We start from the raw sequence: 25,774 nt of genomic DNA on the forward strand, positions 1-25,774 counted from the left end.
ATTCACTTCTTTGCACTCTGTTTGTTTACCACGCAAAGAAAAAAGAACAAAACACAGAATTATAGAGTGGGAAAAAGAAGAATGGAAAAAAGGAAAAAAACAAAATAGAGATGGAAAGACCAAAAGAATAAGACGAATAAAATAATATGAAGGAAAATAAGAAATAAACACATTATTGAAAGCGGAAAAAAATTTACAAAAAGAAATAAAGGATGAAAGACATTAGGAGAACAAAAGAAAGAATAGAAGAAAAAGAACAAAAAAGTGTATAACGAAAGAATTGGCAAAACAAAAAAAACAATAAAAGAATAAAAGTATTAAACGGAGTAAAAGATCAAACAAATAAACAAACCCAAGTAAGCTTTCTCAAAGCATTACATATCTTTCATGTTATAAACAGGCCTTTAAATTCTCTTATCAACAGAACACAACCAAAGAGCGATTTACCTGAACTTTTGGAGGGGCTGTTTTCCATCCCAGCAGTTGTGTTTTCCTCTGGGCTTCCTGTGGTTTGGGAAGAAGGTTCCTCTGTGGGAATGGGATCAGATGTTATCCAGCCCTGAGCCAAAACAAATGACTCCGACCCACCTGACCTGGACTCAGCCTGGTGGGAAGAGTCCTTTAGATCAGGAGCAGTAGGCTGAACGGTAGATCCAGCTTGCGTTGTTATTATGGTAGGAACCGGTGGTTGTGGAGTATCTACCTCCTCTTGAACCACAGGTAACCACGTGCTGGAAATGGCTGGATCCGGAGTACACAAAATGTCTTCAGTAGTGGTATCTTCTAAAGGCTGGGAAGGAGTGATCCCTATTGTTGGCGGTTGAACTGCTAGCTTGTCCACATTGGGATTGACAGGGCTTGGTGTGGAAGGCGTGTTGGAAGTGTGTGTTTCCGGTGCAATGGTCAACCCTAGGTCTTGCTTCCGTTCAACGAAAGGCACGTTGACTTTATTCGAAGGATTGTTCTTGTGTTTTTCAATGGGGCGATGGACATACATGATTTCCCCTCTGGCTTCCTCAACTGTATCAGCCTGTTTCTCAGGCTTGGGATCAGAAGAACTGGACGCACTAGTAGGTTGAGTCGTCTGGAGACTCATAAGCTGCCATCTGACAGTGGTCTCCAGCGGGACGCTGTGGTCATCGGATCCATTAATTTGGCTGTCAAGGGTGAATGGTAACTCTCTCCCTCCACTTCCCTCGCCATCTTTTTCATCCTCTGCAGATAACAGCAATGGAGGACCTTTGGGAATAGGGTTACCATCCTCATTCAAGTCTTTCCCTTCCCCAGAGACGTTCTCAGGGTTATTCCTGGAAACAGGAATGGTCATGATCTCCAAACTGGCCCTTTTGGCTTCCATCGGACTGCTTGTTTGAGTTATGAAATGCCTATTATTGCTTGGGTCAACTGTCAAGGACTTTAACATCAAAATTTGTTGACTGCTCCTCATGGAACCGAAGCTCTTAGATGCCGAAGGATTTGAAGAAAGAGTCGGATCCGCCGTTCCTGATCCAATCGCTCCTGCAGGAATGACAAATCATTGTGATTAATGGAAGAAGGGAGGAGATCGTTTCATTTAAATGTATGTTTAATTAGCGAGCAAAATATGCTAACTCCCACCCCAGAACTATGGTAATTAACTTTAATGCGTGCGGCTCGATATAGAAGTGTCATTATTTATCCGTCAATGCCCTGGAGATATCCAGCAATTAATCTATCAGCCTCAATACACCTATCTTTTAATCAAACCCTGGCTTCAAAGGAAAAATGAGCTACAAGCGTAGCTAAAATGACCTTTATTTTTTTCCCAGAGGGTAATATCTAACTCCCAGGTGAAACAAGGATGAAATGTACATTCGTTTTGAAAGCAATCCAGGTAATAAGGCTCTTTTTCTTTATGTTGCCCCGGCACAAAGGACTCGTACATCATGCTCCTGTCCAGTGCCGTTAATTCCCAATGCTTTCTAACAGTAAATCTAGAAGAAATAAGACCCAAATCTTCATGTTCAAGAAGCAAAAAGGTCTTGATTTACATCATGATGTGTGGAGGTATCTATTCAGAGCGCAATAAAGTAAAAATGCTGTAAGCAGTAGACTTATTATTATTATTATTACGTGACTCAGCATACTGCAATACACAGTGCTGAACCAATCCTCAATCCTAAACAAAGATTTCACTGGCTGTGTGGAAGAGATATTAGGTTTAGCTTAAGCATGTTTACTATGTGCATGGATAATTCATATATCTGCTCAGGTAATATGATTTGCCTTAAAGGAAACAAGCAGCGTTTAGCATCTAAACCATTTTAGATATTCACAGACCATATGTTGAGTACACACAATGAAATATTAAACAATAATTAATTATTCAAGACTCTGCTGTTGCGATTTCACGTGGATGTGGAGCAATTTACATAACCAAGTAATCGAGCAATTAATGATATGAATAACTGATTACTCTCTGCAGTCACAAGACTGTGATTGTATTAAATGAGATGTACAAAAGTAGTAAATTAAATAGATTCTTCCATTTAATAATATAATAATGGGATACCATTTATGATATAATAGTGGGACAATTACCCACATAAAAGTATTTTGACTCCTAAGACCAAGTTGCATACACACAAAAGCTGCAAGAGCTTATTTAATATAATTTTTTGCAATTATTTTGAACAGCTTGCATCTAGGTGGTTTTTAGACATATACAGTATATGTGATATTGTGTGAAAGTTGCATTTTGTGATATTAAAGTTCCAAATATTGATTGTCATAACTGTGAGCTATGAAGTTGCAATTGTAAGATACAAAGTCACATTTATGAAATAAAAAGTTGTAACTGTGAGCTGTATGAAGTTGCAACTGAAAAAAATAAATCCCAACTGGGAGAAGCAAAATACTAATTTTGTTATATAAGTTTGCAATTGGGATAAAAAGTTTAAACGTGAGACAAGTCACAACTGGGAGGCATAAATTTGCAATTGGTAGATGTAAAGTCCCAATTCTGAGATATACAGTATAGTCACATTCAGAAGGAAACTTTGCAATTATGAGCTATAAAATCAGAATTGGGAGATATATTATCGCAATTGGGATAAAATTTGCAATTGAGATAAAATGTGGCATTGGGGAAAAAAGCCACAATTATGAGATATAAAGTCACAATTGGAAGAAAGTGATCATTTTCAGACATAAAATCCTAATTATAAGACAAAAAGTCACAATTTGGAGATACAATGTTGCAGTTAGAAGTTGCAATAATGTTGTAATAATGGGCAAAAGGCTGCAATATAGAGAATTATTAATTGACAAACGTGATATAATGTTGATATTATGTTTATAAGATATATAAAATCCAATTATAAGGCAAAAAGTTGATTTTTCTATATTTCTGCATAGATATGACCAAAAACATCATCAGATGCATCATCATGCAATTTCTATATTTCTGCATAGATATGACCAAAAACATCATCAGATGCATCATCATGCAAGTCCTGAAAGTAGAAAAAGAGAGCCCAATCAAACAAATGAGATGAAAATATATACTAGCCATTTATTTATTCAGGAAATGATCTAATATTGCATACTGTATCTGCGTAAGTATGTGAATCTCTAGGATTAGCGGTAAATTTGAAGGTGAAATTAGAATCCATTGTTCAGAGGTGTTTTCAATCAGTGAGATGACCATCAGGTGTCAGTGCATGCCCTATTTTATTTAAAGAACAGGGATCTATCACAGTCTGATCATGTTTGTGGAAGTGAATCATGGCATGAACAAAGGAAATCTCTGAGGACCATCATTAATGGAACAATGAATTCTGAATTATTCCAGCAAATTCTAAAGGAAAATGTCAGAACACCTGTCCGAGGACTGAGTCTCAAGAGAAAGTGGGTCATGCAGCAAGATAACAACCCCAAGCACACAAGTCGTTCTACCAAAGAATGGTTAAAGAACGACAAAGTTAAGGTTTTGGAATGGCCAAGTTAAAGTCCGGACCTTAATCCAATTGAAATGTTGTGTAAGGACCTGAAGCAAGCAGTTCATAGGAGGAAACCCGCCAACAAGCTGTTGTGCAGCACTGATCAGCAGTTACAAGAAACATTTACCACCATCAAAACCTGAAAAACTGATTAAAACCAGGATCATACTTATGCAGAAATATAAAAAATTCCACTCACAGATATGTAACACTGGATCAGTTTTCTCAATTAATAAATGACAAAGTATATATTTTTGTATCCTTTGCTCGACAGGATTCTCTTTGTCTACTTTCAGTACTTGAGTGAATATCAGATGATGTTTTGGGTAATAAGTTCACAAACTTTCAAGCCTATATATACTGTATATATAAAAAAAATATTTTCTATATAAAAATAAAAATAAAAAAAAAATATAAGGCAGAAACAGGGTCTCATATTTAGCTTCAGTTACAAGTATAAAACATTTTTCTTTAGATTAAATGCCACTTGATTTGATATTTTGTCTAATGCAATGACATTCATGCTTTTTGTGGTTTAACTGTCCAGTTATACAGTGGAAATAAACCTCAAGTATCTGGACACTCAACAAAACAGTTGCTTGAACCTATTGTTCTATGCATTTCACAGAATTTCTTCATAGCACACTTTTATCTGTATACTATTTTTTTTGGAACTCAAGGACATGGTGAGTTTATATAAAAGATGGCTGGATTTTCTGAATTCTAAACAGGCTCTATGTAATGAAACTCGAAACAAGGGGAGAGACGGAGCAGCATGCGACGAAGGGTGAAATAGCCAGTGAATCCGAACTCGACTGAATGACCTCTGCTGGAGGAAAAACGAACGGAAACAGCCAGATTGAGTCCAGAGTATCTTTACGCACACACTCCACGGCCCTGACGATGATCATGCCTCGAATAATTAGGAGAGACTTGGAGTTTGTAGCGGTGCCTGCGGTTTCGGCCAAAGCACATTAATTAGATTCAGATGTAAATAATGCATGCTGACTAAAGCTGGATTTTCACCCGGCATTAAACATTAATGTTCCCTGTTGAATTTGGTTTGTGGGGAGGATATTTGTACTGATGATGCCTTGAGAACGGACTGCTGCCAAAACCCATCGCATTAAAAGCACACCAGTTAGATATGCTTCAATCTCAGCCTAAGGCTTGCAACGCTCTAAATTTGCAGAGGTTGGATTCCATTTTGCTTTCTCCTACTACGCAGCTTTACTTGGCACAGATATGACAGACACTGTTATCCATTAAAAGCCCTAAAGCAGGAGGCAGGAATACATCTCAGGGCTGTGACCTCTACAGTGACCCTCCCACTTATGTATTCCAGAGAACGAATCGCATCGGCAACTTTCCTCTTCGGGGGCTGTGCCTAAAGAACCATTTGCTGCCATAATGTTTTTCTTTTAAAATCAATAAAAAAAAAAATAAAATCAACAGTAAGCGGTTGGAAGACATAGTATGCTGAAGGCATTTATCTTTGCACCAAGTGGATGCCATATTTGATTTGCTGTGAATGAAAGTGACGCTGTGAGGGTTAGAAGTAGTCTGTATGTCAATATGTGTACTTGGGTTCAGTTGAAGAAATATGGAAAATTTGTCCTTCCACTAGTTTACAGAATATAAAATAAAAAATATTTTAAGACAGTATGGCATTGTGAACAGACTGTGCTTCTATCCACAAAAGCCTTGTTTTCATTTATGACAAATTCAATATAGTGTTTTTTTTGTTGTTGTTGTTGTTGTTTTTTTCTGTTCACTTCCTTTGATGGGTGTTTTTTTTAACCATGGGAACTTTTGGACATGAACATACTTTTCATACTCTCAGGTGTTTTTCTTTCACCCGTTAATAAATTTTGCACTGTGATGAGGTCACCACAAATGATACACAGATAACAAAATACTGTAAAAATTAATATTAATATAAAATTATTTTGCACAATAAATATTCTAGGTTATGTTTATTTAATTATTTTAAACATGCCATTCATATTTTTATAATGGATCTTAATATGTTATGATTGATCATCTGGAACTTGATTAACATCTATTTAAACAAGGCTTTTGAATAAATTAGGGAGGCATGGTAAGAACATTTAAATTTGACATTCATTTTACAAAAAGATTCCTAGTTACTTTAAAAAAAATCAACCCATGAGACATAAGTGCTCAAAGATGAAGAAACACCCTTATATTGACCAATAAACATCAGATTGAGCTCCTGGTTGAAAGATTGACTTCTTGGCCAAAAATCTACAATTAAGGAAACTCTCACTTTGGTGGTTTCAAATCACCCCGTTCTATATAAACTATATAAATGTAATTAAGCCCTACTTCAACTAAATTAAGCACAAGCTTCACCTACTTCACAAACTTCAATTAAGAAGAGAAGCTGCATGTGTAAATGTACGTGTTGAAATGCCTTTTAAGTTTTGGATGAGTCTGTCATACCTTTGGCTGATCCAGTGAAGCTGTCTGTGACGGTCTGTGAATATGGATGATCCATATGAGAATTGCTTGGACTCTTTATCTCCTGCGGCGCAGCCACCAAGACAACTTCTTTCTCCTGTTCAAAGAGCTCTTCTTCTGGATCTGACGAGGAGGGATTATATGAATGTTCCTTGAAATTAGGCTCCATGATGGTGTTATCAGCACCATCTTTGCTTGATTTTCCTTTATTTGGCTTCGCCCTGGTAGGTGGGACCATTTCTGAGGTACCTTTGTAGAGGCTGGACTCTGTGGCCGGTATCTCAGGTTCTACAGTCATGGTCCAGTACCTAAATGGCTTCATGATTGTTTTCACAAAGTTGGAAATGACGCTGTTGCTGGTATGAGCTTGTGTAGAGGAAGATGGCGTGGTTGAAGACGGGTCAGGAGATCCATCATCGGTCTCCTCTTTCGCCGAACCCCCTTGAAGGTCCTCCTGCTTCTCCACAGCATCTTTGGGATCGTCTTCCCAGTCTACAGACTTTTCTTCAGGTCCAAGATGGATTACAACATGCTCCTCTGAGATTTCTGAAGATTCGTTGTTTATGATAGACTTGAAGTCTTCTTTCTCGAGATCGACCAGACCGGTCCAAGTTGAAGGTTCAGGGAAGGCTCCATTTCTTTGGAGCTGCACCTCTTCGTCACTGGAAGAGTTCAAAGTGGAGTTTTCTAGGGTCTTGTGGAGTATCGCCATCAGCTCTTCCAAATTCTTCTCTGAAAGAGTTCATGAGATTTACACCATTAACATTGACACAAAAAACTACAAAGCAAATATCCATACAGAAGTCCATAATCCTAATTTGACCTAATCCTCATTTTATACATATTTCAGATACTTGTGACACCAGGGTGAAACTCTTGATGTTACATTTTATAAACTATTCAGAAATATGCTCCAAAATTAAGTAGACTGGATATAATAGAATGAGGTCAAAACCACCCAAAAGCCATTTGTATGAATATATGCCTGAACTGAAACAGAGAAAAGCCACTAGTTCAACCAACCATGATAGCAGTAGGCGTCAAAGAGAACGGTAGTGTCTGAAAACTCCGCTGCTGTTGTTGTTGTAAACAAACAGTACTCACTCCTCACCCACCCCCCACGCAACTACGCCGGGGCAGGTTGATGGGATAACGCACGCTGCCGTCGGCGAGCCAACCAGGGTCACAGCGGTCTAGGCCGCCCTGCCAGGCCAGGTAGAGCTGCCCAACTGTGGCCAGCTGAGCTCCCAGAGTGTGGCAGTGAGTGGAGGCAGATGCCAGGCTCAACTTCTCCGGCACACTGGTGTGGAACACTTCACCTGGAGAGAGAGAAAAGATGGGAATAAAATCAATACACTTTACATATAAAAAATAAAATAAAAAAATTTAAAGCTAATAAAATAAAATAAAATCTAGACATTTGTCATTTTAAAAATAAAATAAAATATTGCAATTTGAATAAAATATTACAAATATACTGAATAAAATACTGAATGTTTGTCATGTTGAAAGTAAAATAAAATAAAATCACTTTTTTTTCCTGTAACAGATCTAATTTCTTTTATAAGTAATATACAAGCAAAAAAAAAAAATAATTCCCTCCCCAAAAATATATATATATAAAAACACATATACACACAAAAAAAAAAAAACACAACAAAAAAAAAAATACTTATAACTAAACATTTTATCAGTAAAAAAAAAAAAAAAAAAAAACATAAATTAATAAATTACACCAATATGAGAGGCATTAAACTTTTAGCGATTCTGGAATACTAATTCGCAGCAGGAGGCAGGAATGTCACTCCTGCATGAAACACTTGGACATGTAGAAAAAAAGAGCATGTTAGAATTGTACCCGTTCTGGCATAGACCGTAGGGCTGAGCTGAAAGCATGGCGACCTACTTAGATGTTCTGGGAGTTGGGACATGAGCCGGGACATGCATCTCCGCCATCTGAGGCTCATGAGGACATTTAAAGACACAGTTTTTGGATGACTGAGCGGTAACTGAATACATCTGTGGTACCTTGCAGGCTGCTGGCAAAGCAGTACACATCGAACATCTCATCGGGGTCTCGGCTGCCATAGTTCCTCACGCCAGGTGAGTCCTCTCTGTCGCCATAGCAGCCGGGCCGAGGCGACTGGATGGGATACCTGGGTAAGGAGCCATAACAAACCAGAAGTTATTTCCAAGCAGTGAGTAAGATAAACTCAATTACTCAAAAACGCATCAGTTTGGATGACACAGGGGTGCCAGCTAAAGCCTGATTAAGAGATTATACACAGCACTCCAGGGTCTCCGAAGAGGAATAGCGGATGGAGGTTCTCGCGCAGACCAAATATTGAAGTCTGTTATATAAAACCATTAAAGCAGCCCACATATATTCCATCCCCGTCCAGAGATCTCTGATGTCTCCATACGCTTGCACTAATTGCGCGTTTGCGTCTTCACTGATGTGTAGCCAGGCTTCTCTGGAGATGGCCCAATTAGAGCTCTTCCATGCAGGGAGGGAAAACCCCGCTCACACTTTTATTCTGTGAGGGCCGGGCCTCGCAGCTCAATTATGAGCTGACAATATGTGGTAGATATGAATGTTGAAATCAATAGCCGCCTGACATTCAGCCATGGAAAAGTGATTGGAGGTGGCAAGCCTGAAGAAATGGGGCTGTAATGCGGTTGATAAATAATAGATATTACGATTAATTAGAACGGCTGATTATTAAAATTGCTTTGAGTCCTGGATTCGCTCTGAAGAAAGTTGTGCTATTCTGTTTCATGCAAGGGGACCAATTTATCGGCATGGCAGCTAAAATTTTCATTCTGATGTACAAAGTGATAGTTTTATAAGTAACATTAAAAGGAAGATTAAGAGATTCACTGGGGAACAGAATGATCTAAACATGTTCAAAGACTTCTTTGCTCATAAATATATGCTTGTTTCTGAATCTGGTCCACAAAATTGAAGGAATCGAGAGTTAAGCAAAAAATCTCTTATTAAACCTTTTCAACATGTACTTTGTTTACTATTTAGGTTATAGACCTGTAACTTTTGTAACTTGTCATTTTTTTCTTCATTGTCCATGTTGTTAAATAAATTACTGGATGTTTGTTATTTTTTAAATACATTTAATTATTTTTTGAAAATATTTATTAACATATAAATATACTAAATAAAAATTCAGGTTGTTAGTTATTGAAAACAAATAAATAAAGTAAATAGACTAAAAATATCACATTTCTATCATGTAAAAAATAAAATAAAAATATTCAATAAAATATTGTAAATATACATTATAAACAATGTTGAATGTTTGTCATGTTAAAACAATTGGAATTCAATAAAATATTATAAATACACTAAATAAAATGCTGGATGTTTATTATGTTTAAAATAAAATAAAATATAAGAATATTTAATAAAACTATAAATAAACTAAATAAAAATATTAGACGTGTCATGTTGAAAATAAAATAAAATATTACAATATTCAATAAAATATTATACATATATTAATTAAAACACTAGACATTTATGATGCTGAAAATAAAAGAAATAAAAATATAAAAAATATAAAAAATATAATAAAAATACTAAAAATACTTCACCTTAAAAAACAAAAAAAAAAAAAAAATAAAAAAAATACAAAATAAAAAAATTAAATAAAATACTAGACATTTGTCATGTAAGCAATAAAATAAATATTAAAATATTCACTTAAATATTATAAATATAAAAACTAAATTATAAATATATCGGCATGGCGCTAAAAATTTTCATTCTTATGTACACAGTGATAGTGGTTTATAAGTGAACTTAAAAGGAAGATTAAGAGATTCCTGGGGAACAGAAATATCAACAACATGTTCAAAGACTCTTTGCGCATAAATATAGCTTTGTTTCTGAATCTGGTCCACAAAAATTGAGGCAATCTAGAGGAGTTAAGCCAAAAAATCTCTTATTAAACCTTTTCAACCATGTACTTTGTTTACTATTTAGGTTATAGACCTGTAACTTTTGTAACTTGTCATTTTTTTCTTCATTGTCCATGTTGTTAAATAAATTACTGGATGTTTGTTATTTTTTAAATACATTTAATTATTTTTTTGCAACTATTGATTAACATATAAAACTCATACTACATAAAAATTCAGGTTGTTAGGTATTGAAAAACAAAATAAAATAATAAGTAAATAGACTAAAAATACACATTTCATCATGGTAAAAAGAGTAAAATAAAAAAAGTTCAATTAAAATATTGTAAATATACATATAAAACAATGTTTGAACGCGTTTCTATGCCGGTCCCGTAAAACAATTTGTGAATTCAACTAAAATATTCTAAATCCACTAAAATAAATGCTGGAATCTGTTTATTATGTTTAAAATAACAATTAAAACTACTAATATAGAATAGTTGTAATAAAACTTCCTGATACAATAAACTAAATAAAAAACTATTAGACCGTGTTCATGTTGAAAAATAAAATTAAAATATTACCAATATTCAATAAAATATTATACATATATTAATTAAAAAAAACACTAGACATTTATGATGCTGAAAATAATAAAGCCAATCAAAATGATTAGAATTTTATAAACATAGCAATGAATATGTAAAATACTGAGGACTTTTGTCATCTTAAAAAATAAATAAATAGATAAATACAAAATAAAATAAATAATTAAAAATGTATATTTTTATTTTTTCAATAAATTATTATACATATATTAAATAAAATACTAGACATTTGTCATTTAAGCAAGTTAAAATAAATATTTATTATAAAAATAAAAACAAAATAAATATAAAAACTAAATTATAAATACTTTAATTTGCTGAAGAATTACACAAACATGCTAAATACATATGCACGTTTCCAAATCTGCTTCACAAACAACAGACTAATCTCTTGTTCTGACCTCACAGTCTGGTCCGACAGCCAACCAGCATCACAGTTGTCATAGCCATCATTGAAAGTGGCCTGCAGCTGGGCTGGCGTGGCAATATTGGCAGAGTTCTCCACACAAACTCTTTTGGCGTCGGAAAAGGACAGCGCGTAGCGGTCGTGAGGCGCACGGTAGTGGAACACCACTCCTGTTTGGGGAAAAAACAGAGTGCATGATGGGAACCATGCATAAACTATTTCCCAAATGAACAGCAATAATAGGTGTTTAACTACCTTAACAATGAGGGACACCGCAGTTCCCTTGAAACAATTCACTTTCCTGAATTTCACTTTCATCCGGCTGTTTTTCCAAAAGCACAAAAACAATACAAAAGAAAAAAAAAACAAATCAAACAGCACCACGACAAGTCTTAGAACAGTCAGGTCCTTTGAACCAGTTTGATGTGTGAAACTTCCAGTTGATGTACCAAGAAATTAGATTCCTGGGATTGCTTTTGAACTGTCCGTCTGCTATTCCCACATCACATCAGTTCGGAGTCCCTTTCGTCCTCTACTCCACACCCCACTTCCATAACCTCTGCTGTCAGGCTGCCATCCCGGGAGAACGCACAAACATGAAAGGGACAAAGAAAAATCCTCAAAGCTAGGTGGGCCAATTTATGGCGAAACACTTCAGACGACGACTTAAGGGGGAAGATTTCAGTCTCCTGAGCAATACGGCCCGTTTCTTACCCAACTGTGGCAGCTACGCGTGATGCCATCCGCTCGCTTTGCACAGGCAACGGGGAGGAAACGTCCTTCGTTTTTTATTTCCCTTCCGTGCCTTTTTTTCGTCCTCCTTCTCTTCTTCGCTTCCCATTGGAGTTCAGGACAGACTCAGGGCTTATAAAAATATTCACTGTCTGTGACAAACATCTGGGGATGAGATATGTGGGACTCTCGTCTACTGAGGGATGCGGCATCTTATTAAAAAAGGGGGTCAGCGTTTCCATATCTAATTTCCCGAAGACATAATCCAAGGAAGGTCAGATTTATGACCAGTTAGCTAACAGTTTTGTTGAATGTCCATAATATTTCACAGAGTCTGAAATCTTAGCTACACTCTTTAAGGAATAGTTAATTCAACAACGAACATTTGCACAGATTTGGAGAAATTTAGCATTACATCACTTGCTCACTTACAGTATGGATCCTCTGCAGTGAATGGGTGCCGTCAGAATGAGAGTCCGAACAGCTGATAAAAACATCTCAATAATCCACAAGTAATCCATACTACTCCAGTCCATCAGTTAATATCTTTTGAAGTTGTGTGTTTGTAATAAACAAATCCATCAATACGGCATTTTAAATTTAAACTTAAACTCCAAAACACCAAAACATAATACTCAATAAACACTAATAATCAAGTTCCAAAAGTCCATTGTCCTCTCACATCAAAAACCATCAACGTATTTGTTTTCGAGCTCTTTTGTGCTGTTTTCACTTGTAAACAGTGCTGAATCTGTGCATATTTCTCTCCTGATTCAGACAAGATGACTTTTTCACTGGAGAAAACAATATTATGGACAGAGGACTCATATTTTAGTTGGAAGCAACAGTTTGAAGTTAAAAACATGTTAATGATGGATTTGTTTCTTACAAATACAGCTTTTCACTTCACAAGATGTCAATTGTCATGTTAAATACTTGTTTTTAACAATTGTTTGGACTCTCATTCTGACGGCACCCATTCACTGCAGAGGATCAATTGGTGAGCAGCTGATGTAATGCTTAATTTTTACAAATTTGTTTTGATGAAGAAACAAACTCATCTACATCTTGAATGGCTTAAGGGTTAGAACATTTTCAGCAAATTTTCAATTTTGGGTGAACTATTCATTTCCAAAAGGTTGTTTTTGCAGCGATGCCGTAGAATAACCATTTTTGGCTCCCCAAAGAAACTTTCAGTCAACAATTCTTAAAAGAAGCATTTTTATTCTAGTGTGAAGAACATTTCAATAATCCAGTATAAATAATATTGTGCAATAGAAAGGTTCCATGGATGTTAAATGTTCTTTATAGAACCAAAGGTGCCAATAAAGAACCTTTATTTTTACAGAAATATTAATTAAATACATTATTATGCAATTAATTTGATTGCATTTATGTGCATTTAAGTTATTTCACATAAATACAGAATAAAAAAAATAAAATAAAAGCAAGAATGTTATCTGAGAAGTTCAAATGTGGTAGAACTTCATGTTATTTTTCATTTTAAATATTCCTGTAAATTGTCTCGACTCTTTGTTCCTTTCATTATCCAGTGCTTTGTTTTCAAAAATACACTGCTGTAGCACAATAAGGTGTGAAAGCGTCTAAGGTTGGTGAATGCTTTAATTGGCAATGCTATTGCTATTTCCATAAAAGCTTGTAACAGTAATGGGAATTTTTCATGATACTGGCTGGCAGCATGTTTCAATGCTTTAATTGCTGAGCTCAGACTAATTTACCATTCAAACGCACAGAGGAGGTGTAGTATGTATAGTATTAATAATGCACTGGTATCTCATAATGCATTTTTTAAGAGTCACTCTCTCTGGTTTTGCAATCAGAAATTATGACTTCATCATTAATTTGTTCCCCTTTGCTGCTGAATTTTTAGTTCACTGAAATCATGTTTGTGTTTAAACTATAAATAATGCATTTTTTTCTTTTTTCTATGATATACAGTTTGTTTGTTTTCACTTATATATATATATATATATATATATATATATTTATAATATTTTTAAATTGAAAGTAAATTTGAAATCTAAATATTTTATTTTTAATATATATATATATATATATATATATATATATATATATATATATATATATATTATTTATTCATATTTTATTTTTCTTATTACTTTAGTGTTTTATTATTGGTTTTTATTATTACAGTACATTATGAATTTTGTGTATCTGTGATGAACATAATCTACTTTTGTGCTTAAAAGAATGACATTGACTTGCTGTGTCACTGCTGCAGCACATTTAGCACCTGGTTAAAGCAGTTTGCTTTGTGAATAAGACAAGGTTTTCTCTCTGTATGTTGTGTTGCATGTAAAAATGCCATGACTGTTTGATAAAATTGGCCTGTGCACATTTCCCCTCCACGGCCTCAAGCAAACGCAAGTACTGCAGCACATGTTGGCATCGAATGAAGACTAACTTCAACAAGGTTTTGGCATAAATCTGAGCGTGCAAAAAAAATGTAGCAGCTGCTTGGTCCATGCCTCCGCGGTCTGATCAGACGGAAAACTCCACCAGATGTGCAGGAAAACCAATCCTCAGCGCTGAGGACAGTAATAACAGCCCGTTTTTCAGATTAAATAATATATCAAGTCACTCAGTGAAAGTGTTTCTTTGGAAAACCACTGAAAAGAGAAGTTAACTGCGTTTTGTGCAAAACATTAACATTAAAGTGATAGTTTACCCAAAAATTAAAATCGCATCATATTTAAACAAAAAGAAAATATTTAAACAGTTGATGGAACCCATTGACTACCACAGTATTTTTTTTCCATACTATGGATGTCAATGGCTACCAGCAACTGTTAGGTTTCCAATATTCTTCTAAGCATCTTTTTTTATGTTCAACAGAAGAAATAAACAGATTTGGAAAAATTTAAGGTTAAGTATCCATTTTTGGCTGAACTATCCCTTTAAGATGAAAGAAGTCAGCAGTAGTTTTATGATGAATCTGATTATTATAATCACAGCTGCGTGTATTAGCATTACCCGTGACCTGAAGGGGCACCGTATCTTGTTCATCGTTAATGCCGACCACGACCTCACAGCGGTACATCCCCGAGTCGCTGGATCGCAGGCCTGTCAGCACCAAGCTGGCGTTGTAGCGGTTCACCGGGTACCCCGGCAAGGTGACGCGGCCCTGGAAGGCTTTCTTCACCTTGATTATATTGTCTTTAGCCACCAGAATCGACTGTTGCTTTTGTAGGCCATCCGGGCTGCGCTGACCCCACAGTTTGGTCCACTTGATGCGGGGAGCTTCATGTGAAGGACTCGGGCGCAGGGTGAAAACACACGGCAGGAGGGCCGTACCTGACAGAGGCTCCTGAACCCTCTGGTGAGTCACCTTACGCATGTTCACCACAGTGTCACAGCTCACCATGCCTGAGAACAGAGGAAAAAATGACAAAACTGATCAGATTTAAGACTAATCGGAGCATTCTGATGAATAGTGTGTCATAGTGTCTCAATAGGCATGATTATTTCATTCAGAAGGTTCCTTCTGATTTCAGTTGTGAACAGTAAGGTTTCTCTTTAGCTTATGGTGTTGCTTGAGATGTTCTATTTAACTATGTTTAATTTAATTTCCTAATCGTACAGCACTGTTGAGCTTTATAATTAAACTTTAATTTGAACTTGAAATAATCATATTATATTTCAAAATACTGCAAAATGTACTAATAAACAGGCTACTACCATATCCTCATTTATAAATTCAAAAATGAATAGTACTTTTAATAATATTCAAATTAACTATTTATTTAACCAATATGCAGTAAAAAACAGTGCAAAGATTTTACGTATGAGGACAGAACCAGAAAAAATATTTAGAATATTCTTCCCACATAATAATAAAACACTAAATAAATGTATTCACTTTAAACTTGATGTGACTTGCTGAATGAATATGTAACATGATGACAAATAAAGTAAAAAAAAATTCAGCTTTTTTGACTCAATCCATCAAACTGTGAAATTCTAATTTTTACACAAAATTAAATGAGACATGCTGAATTAATAAGAAGTTGTATAAAAATACACTACCATTTAAAAGTTTGTTTTCTTTTTTTAATTAATACTTTTTTAATAAACTGTTACAAAATATTTTTATTTCAAATAAATGTGCAGTTCTCTTGAACTTTCTATTCATCAAAGAATTGTGAAAAAAAGTATCATGGTTTACAATTAAACTTTAATCCTTAAAGAAAATCTGACGACCAAACACAAACAGCTCTGTTTAAAGTTCAATCATTGATTGTGAAGCAAAATACAAACATAACTTAGGATTTGTGGCATTTGAGAGTAACAGAGACCGTTTTTTTTTTTGCTAAAATCAATATTAATACATTATAGAATAGTAAACAATTTATTATTTATACTCTCTCTATTTATACTGCATTTACAATGTGATTTATAAATTCAGCAAACCCTGGCAACAGTAAGCGCACAGGCAAATGGAGTTATTTCACTGTTCACTGTTTCACTGTCCCTTTTGCCTCAGAGCTAAATAAATAAATAATTAAATAAATAAATAAATAAAAATCAATAGGTGGCATGAGCAAAAAGGGGTGAGGGAGGGGATGATGCATAGATGAAAACTCAAGCTCAGCTCACTATAGCAGTTCATTCTCATCCCCAAGTGAAATCCAATTCCTATTATGTATAGTTGCATTATAGTTTATCACAATGTGCCGGGCAGCCGCTCGTCCTTCTCTCTTGCATATGGGGAGGTGTGAATGTAATTGCTGCAAGGCAGATTGAATGAATGATATGATGTAAGGCGGAGGAAGAGAGGCCGTCGACTATTCTGAGCGAGAGCGCAAAAATCCATTGATTTATTTTCATTAGATTGGGCTTTTGCCCGGCACCTCGTGTCTGGCCTTGCCCTGCCGTTATTTGATTTGATTTAATGTAAAGAAGGGAGTCTGCTACCAGAACAAGGAAATTTCATCTCCCCCGGCCTAACAACTCCATGCCATAATTAAGCGGAGAGATTGGGAACCTAGGTGATGGTGAGTCTGACTGTAATGTGCTTTTTCATTTCCTTCATTTTTTTTTTTCATTTATTAATTGATTTAACTATTTTGGAGTAGTCTAGATACTTTTTTTTATAAGTGGTAAGAGAAGTTATTTGTTGCATTAAAAAAAGAAATTATAAAAATGAATAAATGAAGGGCCATAATGAGTTATTTTTTACATAAATATTCATTTAAAATATTAATATATTATATAAATTAAGGGGGAAAAAATTAAGGCCAGAATGAGTTATTTTTTTTGCATAAAAAATAATTATTTATTTAAATTGATAAGGGTCAGCAGGAGTTGAAAATGAAAATGTAGAAAACCAGGAGAAGTTACTTACAGCATAAATATATATAAATTAATTAATTAACTCAATTAATAAGGGCCAGGGGGAATTATTTGTTAAATAAATAATAATATTATATTTTTATATAAATGAATGAAAAACAAATAAATAAGGTAATTGAAAAGTTATTGAATGAAAGAATGAATGAATGAATAATAAGGCCAGGTATTTGTTGCATAAATAAATAATTATATTCAATATGTTACTAATTAATAAAATAAAATGCTAATGTATTATTTATTATTTAATTTAAAAAAATAACAATTATTTATAATGAATATAATATCATATAAAATAAATAAATGTAAAAATAATCGCATTTAAATAATAATAATTTAAATACATTTAATTAATTTAAAAAAAATTGCTTCTACTTATGCATCCAATATAAATAGAAAAAGAAACAAGAAAAGACAAAAAAATCTGACAAGAAATTGATTCAGTGTCACCATGTGCAAATCAAATGGACCAGATCGAGAAAAAACATCCAGCAGAAAAATGCATCTAACATTTCACAAAAACATAATAAAAGGGACCTAAATGTACTATCTTTGCAATCACCTGTAGTTCTTAGTTTACAATCAAAATGATGCAATAAAAACGTTTGTACTGCAGACTAACATCTCAGCACCATGCAGATACAGTTTCATTATATTCCCACTTACACTAACTACCCAATTCATCTAACAAAAAAAAAAAAAAAAAAAAAAAAAATTCTATCAAAAAAAAAAAAAAAAAAAAAAAAAACATGAAAAATGTGGCAGAGGCTGTAGAGCGAGTGAGCTGTTCCAGGAAAAAACAAGCACAAAACACTTTCTATTAAATGCTTCAAAGAAGCTCATATTAATATAGTTTCATGTGGAGCATCAGGTGAGCTTGAAAGATTTTTTTCATACATAAACATACAGTTGACAAATAAATGTAATAAATATATATATATATATATATATATATATATATATATATATATATATATATATATATATATATATATATATATATTACATTATATTTTAATATAATTGTATATGTTATTTTGCTAATGTAAATCATACTGTAATATCCTCTGTTCTCTGCAAGCTGAACATCTTTTCCATCCTGCATGCTTATAAACTGCTGAAAAGTTTATTTCCTCATGAGTCTCATGTGGTTTGGGTGAAACTTGCAGCGTTACACAAATAAATTGCCCTGTGCTCCCTTGTTTAAAAAATCTGCTGTTCAGCTTCAGATTGCTTTTAAAAACACAACTGTACTAATATTCGCACTTTAAGTCATCAAATTGGAAGCCTTTAACCCCAATTCTAGTTTCTTTATATATTTTTAGGACAGACATTTATTTACAAACAGCTAAATCCCACTAAATGTGAAAGCAAACAGCATCATCATACCCTAAATATGCTGTTACGATGCATATTTACAGTAAGTATGATGGTATAAATTGATCTGTGATGACATTTAGCTAAAGTATGCATGATAATGTCCTCTGTAACGGCCAGCAGTCAATTGCAATCAGTAATAGGTGGAGATGACGGCGGCCCACTCGTCTAACTGCAGTGGGAACAGCACTTTTCCTCTGTCCCCACAGAAATAGACTGTACATAGGTGAACCCACAGGCCAGCTAGTGCTTGACAACATCAGTGCAAGGGGTAAATGGACACACATCTTCACAAACATGTCATGAAGCAAATCGGTTAGCTGAGAGGAAATATTCAATTTGAATGTGCTCTGGTGAGGGTCCTGAATCAGTAGTGCTGGTCAACCAAAGGTCCTGCGCTATTTACTGAGGTGAAAAACAGCAGATTTACATTTGTATTTGCAAGCAAATCCACCCTTATATATATATATATATATAAACAAACAAGAAGTTGTAATAATAAAAAATACTAGACTACAAACTGCCAAATATTTAAAATGTATTTATATTAATATTTTCATAATTATTAATATATTTTAATATTTGTTTTTTTTTATATAAAATGAAAAAAAAAATCAATAAATATATACACCTTAAATATTTGGCAATGAAATAATATATTATTATTATTATAAATTTCTATTTTATATTTCTCTCTATCTCTCTATATATATAAAATGAAAATAACAATAAATATATATTATAGAATAATACAATTATATTATATTATATTATATTATATTATATTATATTATATTAATTATATTATATTATATTATATTATATTATATTATATTAAACTGCTGATTATATAAAACGTGATTTTATTACATTTTTTGTTTTTACATGATCAAATGCTTTTTCAAAAACTGTTCACCTGTTATCTGGCAGCAGCAGCAGGACAACTGAAATCACTAAATTATAAATGATAACTTGTTTGCTCTGGAGGGGGTTTGACTCCTCCTCTCCAGTCCTTCTGCTATATCTCATCTCAAAGCTCATGCTTTCTGTTCTCCGTCTTCAGGGAAGGATTGCTCACAATAAGGGAAAAGCTCTGAATTACCTTCCTGCTGCTTCAATTCATGCTTTAGGAGAATGTAAGCAGCAAGACTTTGTTTCCCCAAGCCCTCGATGCCCACACGCAAACACACGCAAAGACTTACAATTGCATTCATGCACGTTCTGCAGCCCCATTTAAACAGATATGTAGTAAATTAGGCCACTCTCCGGATACAGTTGTGCCAACCATGTGAAAAATTGTTTCATCTGTAATGTTTTGTGTGCAAGCGTGATCTAATTTGCCACATTAAATCAACAGAAATCAAATGCAGATACCTCCTTAAAAACCAAATTACACCTCAGAGTAAAAATTTCTTTGGTCCCACATGGGTAAATAATGAATGTAAGAAGCATGGCGAAATATACCAAATCTGCATTTAGATGGAAATGTTTTTACAAGCATAACCCCCTGGAGATCGGCTTTTTGTTTGAAATTCTGCCGTTGTTTTTAATCTTTCCCCGTCCGCCTGAGGTCGAGCCAAATAGAAGCTAAAATATAGAGGGTTATAAGGCCGAAGATTGGCCAAAAATCCTGTGACTGCTTGATGTATTGTGACTATTTCCTGTCGTGTTTGAACACCTGAAATGCATTAAGTGCTGTCAGAAGCCTTTATCAACCCAGAACAGGGAACACAAGGCAACAGCGCTCGAACGCATCTCCTACACAGACCTTTTTTCCTTCGCGCTTTCTTTTTCTGCAGGCTAATGTAATTGGCTGTTTGCTGACAGTGGCCCCATTGTCTTCAATTACCCAGCAGCCACCGAATGACTGATCGATTGTGGGCCGGGGTTATGCTGACAAGCCATGCCTTCTGTAGTTATTTCATTCATTTGTTTCGACAGTGATGTTTGAGGGATTTTATGAAGTAATGGGATTTTTATTACCACACCGACTGAAAGGAACACCGCAATTAATAACAGTAAAACATAATAAAGTTGGAGGGAAAAAGGAAATAAAATGAAAATAAAAAATGAGCCTAATACTATCAAGTGAAAAAGCCACCTACTGTACTTTCTTCACACAACCTTAGTCTTAATAGTGACAGATGGCATTCGGTGGCGTTTAAGTGAGCTGTGAATGTTAAAGGGATAGTTCACCTTCAGTTGATGGTCCCCTATGACTTTCATAGTATGGAAAAAAAAACACTATGCAAGTCAATGGGGACCAGTAACTGAAGGTGAACTATCCCTTTAACTACTTCCTTTAACATGCTAACAAGCCAATATACAAAGATAAGAGCTGACATAATTATAAATCTGAATGTGTACTATGATCTCTCTTCAGTGCGGAGAGTGAGCAGTGGCCAAATATTTACAAGCATGCAATGCCAAATTGTACTGTATTTGTTTATTTATTTTTGAATATACTAATGTATATAATAATAATAATAATAATGAACAAAGAAGACTAAGAGCTATTTAATTAATTAATTATTTAATTTAGGTAATTAAGTAATATAAATAAATAATTGATTATTATTTAACTATAACTAATTAATTAACTAAATAAATAACAAATTGGCTTGTGTACTGCAATCACTCTTTATTGCAGTGAATGAATGAATGAATGAATGATGCATTTATATAGCGCTTTATTGTGTATTGTTGTACACCCAAAGCGCTTTACAATCATGTGGGGGGTCTCTCCTCAACCACCACCAGTGAGGCAGTGGTGGCCAAATATGTATACAAATAAATCTGTATAAATATTGATACATATCTATATGTATATTATACTAATTTGTATAATAATAATAATAATAATAAACATCAATTAATAATGTTTATAAACACATTAATTAATATTAAATGATTTTATTATTTTATTTAATGATGTTGATAATAATAACAATTATTAATTAATAATAATAATGACTATTATTATGGTCAATAATAACAACAACAACAACAATTATTATTATAAATGGACCAAATACTATCAAATAAGTCCTCTACTTTTCTTACATGACCTTCCCCCGTAAGAAGTCAGACACCTACAGTGATGTTAATTTTCCTGCAAATGTTAACTACTTTATAATGGTCGCCATGGCAACAGAGATACACCGCTAATGCAATAACGAATCCGAATGAGTACTGCGGTTTCTCTTTAGTGCCGGGGCCACTTATAGAGTCCACCACTTGGCAAATTACCCATGTTTGTCAGTATTTTCCTCTAGCTCTTTCTTTCAGTTACTCCACCACAGGCTGAGACTGCCCTGTGGCGTCTAATTGCGTACAAGCCCTCACAATGCACACACCCACTGAGCTCGAAACAATCACGTGTTCACATAGCCAAAGTGTTAGTGGAAAACGTGCGTGGCAGGAGACAGCAGCCCCAAGGTAATCTACATAACCGTTATTTCCAGCAAATAAGGACTGTTTGTTTGATTCACACTCTTAAGTGGGACCTCCAACGGAGTCTTTCATCCTTCGCCATCATGGACACGGCCTCCTCCAAAACTTGGTTTGAGAAGGGGAATCATTGTATTAAAAACTGAACAGGTGTGCTAGTACAGTACGGTGGCAAACGCATCCGGGCCGTCCTAATGACATTCCCTTTCTGAAAGCGTCTCGCATGAGATGAGATGCTCTCCCCAGGAACCCCCCAGAGGTTCCCGCCATATTCACAGTGCCATGAATATTAACCAAGCCCAGGGTGTCTGAGCTCAATATCTCCTGTCTTCCTTCCTGCTCAAATACACACACATACATAAAGATACTCTGAGTCCAAAGGCTTGACTACATTTCCTGTTCTTTGCTAGGTAATGGCACATTTATTTAGCGTGATACAGAGATGCTATTCAACCCAAATCCCCTTTAGATGAAAAATATACCCGCCGCCTCCCACATAAACTGGGGCAGCAGCTGCGTGACATAAGCATGACTAAATATTTGAGTGTTGTACCATTAAAATTAGTTGGCACTAGTAATGTTTAAACTAATTATTTATGGAAATAGCAAATTGATTAAATAATGTACATCAATAAACTCATTTTTTGTGACATTTCAATCCCTTCGGATATAATGTTGGCATTTGTAAATTTATGAGAAAGAACATTTAAAGGACAAATGGCTCAGTGCCTCACAAACACAAAGCCGATCTGAACTGTGTCAGGCTAAATAAATAAATACGTTTAAAAAAAAAACCTTCCCATTTGCACTGCCCTTTGTTAGTGTTTTAACACAAAGTAAATAAATAAATACAAACTATTTATCAAATCTTTATCAAATTAAATTAATTATAAATACATTTTTAAAAACTTTCAAATTTGCACTGTGTCAGTGTTTTAATGCTAAATAAATAAATATCCAATTTTCTCATTTTCCGATTTGTTGTATTAGTATTTTTAATTGCATTATGTGTGTAACCAGTCTAAACTATGCACTTTCATGCTTGAGTTATTTATGTGTTAAATTCAATAAAAATAAAGAACGAATGGTGCAAACTAACTACAGTAGTAGTCACTTGTAAGGTCAAGTAAGAGCGAAGCTAAGAGGGCGAGGAAGGCTTTATGCAGATTATGCACAGCCTGTCTCGCTCACTGCAGCTGACGCTAAAAAAGAAAGGCTTGTGTGGTCCTCAAGTGCCAGACCCAACTCCAAGCAACTGGTGCAGATGACAGCAAGCAGGTCAGGGACCTAGAGACTCCAGCCTGCAACCCTGCAAGTGCCCGATAAGAACCTGGTGTCGTCTGAAATCAGAAGAGGCCGGTCTGTGAAACAGCCTTGTCATGCAACACAGCCTTGCCAAAAGTTCTGACTTGGGATGTGGTTTCACATGCTGGAGCATGAAGCGTCTGCATCTACAAATGGCTTTTGACGGAGTAGGCTTCAGTAGGCACAAGCTATGCGTCAGCGTCTTCCTTTTTCACGGCACGTGGGCATGTATCGCTGCTGCTGAGAGCCGTTGCAGGCATTAGAGTGAGTGATGACAAGTCTTTAGGTGGCAATATGAGGAAATTAGGCTTTCTGCAGATGAAAGTGTTCTTCACACACTCTCTATATACTGCAGATGGAAGCAGCGGAGGGCGGAATCCAGCTGAGGGGGATTTATCAGCGATGTCCAAAAAGGCTCATCAGTGTCTGGTCAGGCAAAGGTGTGCAACGGTAATTACCACAAGATGAAAGGACGAGAAAACCTGTTTAAATGGACGGTTCCTCAAAAAAATGAAAATTCTGGCATCATTTACTCATCTCAATCCAAACCTGTATGACTTTTTTTTCTTTTCTTCAGTGGAACACAATATAAGGTAAAATAAGAGTGTTTTTAACTTTTTGTGCATCCAATGAAAGTCAATGGGGTCCAAACAAAATATTTGGTCTCCACTGACTTTCATAGATAGATTTTTAGTGTATGTTGCACTGGTTTCTTCCATCGTGGATGAAAATTGCACTAATTCCATTTTGACATTTGCCATTTTGACATAACATTCTGAGATATGAAAAAGTTGTTACTGAGTCAACGAGGACTTTTGATTGACAAGTGCACTCCCACGACTGAATGGATAAGATTAGATGAATACTCAGATTCAGGAGAGAATGACTCACCGTGTTCCAGGGTGAAGAGCAGACACACAGCCAGGAGAGACTGGAGCGCAGTCAAGCGGTGCTCCCCCAGCATCCTAAAGGAGTAACACAGAGAAAAAGAGAGAGAATGGTGAACTGATTATACATTTCGGTCATGTCAAAACTAATTTTGATCAAACTATTAAAGACTGCAAGTGCATTTTCACTCTTTTTTTCAGTTTATAGGAGCCAAGTAACCCATCAAATAGATTACAATATTCAAAGCAGGCCTCTTGATTGTCTTTATATCCCGTCCAAAAAAAATGTGTACTGAACTCAACCTGACGAAAACATCTCTACCATCTGGGTGTTGTATGTTAAGCACGAAGCACAAAAACTAATCAGTTGTCACTGCAGTTTTCAAGAAAACAGCCATTTTTGCCAGCGTTATTACAGGAAGTAAACATCAGCAAAATCACTCACAACAACATGTGTGAATATGTGCATATTTCTTTTTTGATGTAATGCAGTTTCAGATGGCTGGCTGAGCAGATCAAATCTCAAGATGGACAGAATGGTAAACAGATAAAAATGTAAATCACCGGACAGACAGAATGACAGATAGACAGAACGATAGATAGAACGAAAGACGGATAGTAGGCAGATAGAACAACATCCAGGCAGAAGAACATAATAGATAGATAGATAGATAGATAGATAGATAGATAGATAGATAGATAGATAGATAGATAGATAGATAGATAGATACCTTTCAATAAAGAAAGGTTTTTATACCTTACATTAATTACACAAATCCCTCAACATTTTTTATTTTATTTTTTAGGACCACCAAGTATGTTTGACAAGCCTATTTTACGTTATTACAGGCAGAAAGTCTTTAGTACACACCAAGTGTGAGAGAGACAAAGAGCCGGCAGTAAATAATAGATGCTGCAGATTTTACTCGCTGTGGCTAAGGGCGAAACACAAGCCGCTGTCTGAGAGATTGGACACGGATAACCAGTGTACGTTACAGCGGGCCGCTCACCTGCTCCGGGGCAAAGACGAGTGCAAGGACAAATAGAGAGATGAGCTGTCCAGGGCATCAAAACGAATGAGACAGTCGGTTCATTTGCGGCCGCACAGTCGATTAATCGCTCAAATTAATTTGATCTCATCTGATGGGTTAAATGGACGGTGTGTCAATTCAATCAAAGCTGGATCTTCCTTCCTGCATTGTTCTTCTCGATAGGTGGAGGGTCTATTTTACATTC

The 25,774-nt window shown here is 35.1% G+C and overlaps 1 protein-coding gene across 1 annotated transcript in view; it reads right to left on the bottom strand.

Moving 5' to 3' along the window:
• The window catches only part of LOC109109545 (neurocan core protein-like), a 111,186-nt gene that overhangs the window by 53,513 nt on the left and 31,899 nt on the right, over positions 1-25,774 (bottom strand). The window contains 8 exon segments of the mRNA XM_042711822.1: positions 448-1,518; positions 6,447-7,196; positions 7,488-7,554; positions 7,557-7,783; positions 8,493-8,620; positions 11,392-11,566; positions 15,144-15,536; positions 24,543-24,616. Coding sequence (XP_042567756.1) covers positions 448-1,518; positions 6,447-7,196; positions 7,488-7,554; positions 7,557-7,783; positions 8,493-8,620; positions 11,392-11,566; positions 15,144-15,536; positions 24,543-24,615 — 2,884 coding nt within the window. The 5' untranslated portion in view covers position 24,616.

The sequence above is a fragment of the Cyprinus carpio genome, chromosome A22 (assembly GCF_018340385.1).
Source record: "Cyprinus carpio isolate SPL01 chromosome A22, ASM1834038v1, whole genome shotgun sequence".
Taxonomy (NCBI): domain Eukaryota; kingdom Metazoa; phylum Chordata; class Actinopteri; order Cypriniformes; family Cyprinidae; genus Cyprinus; species Cyprinus carpio.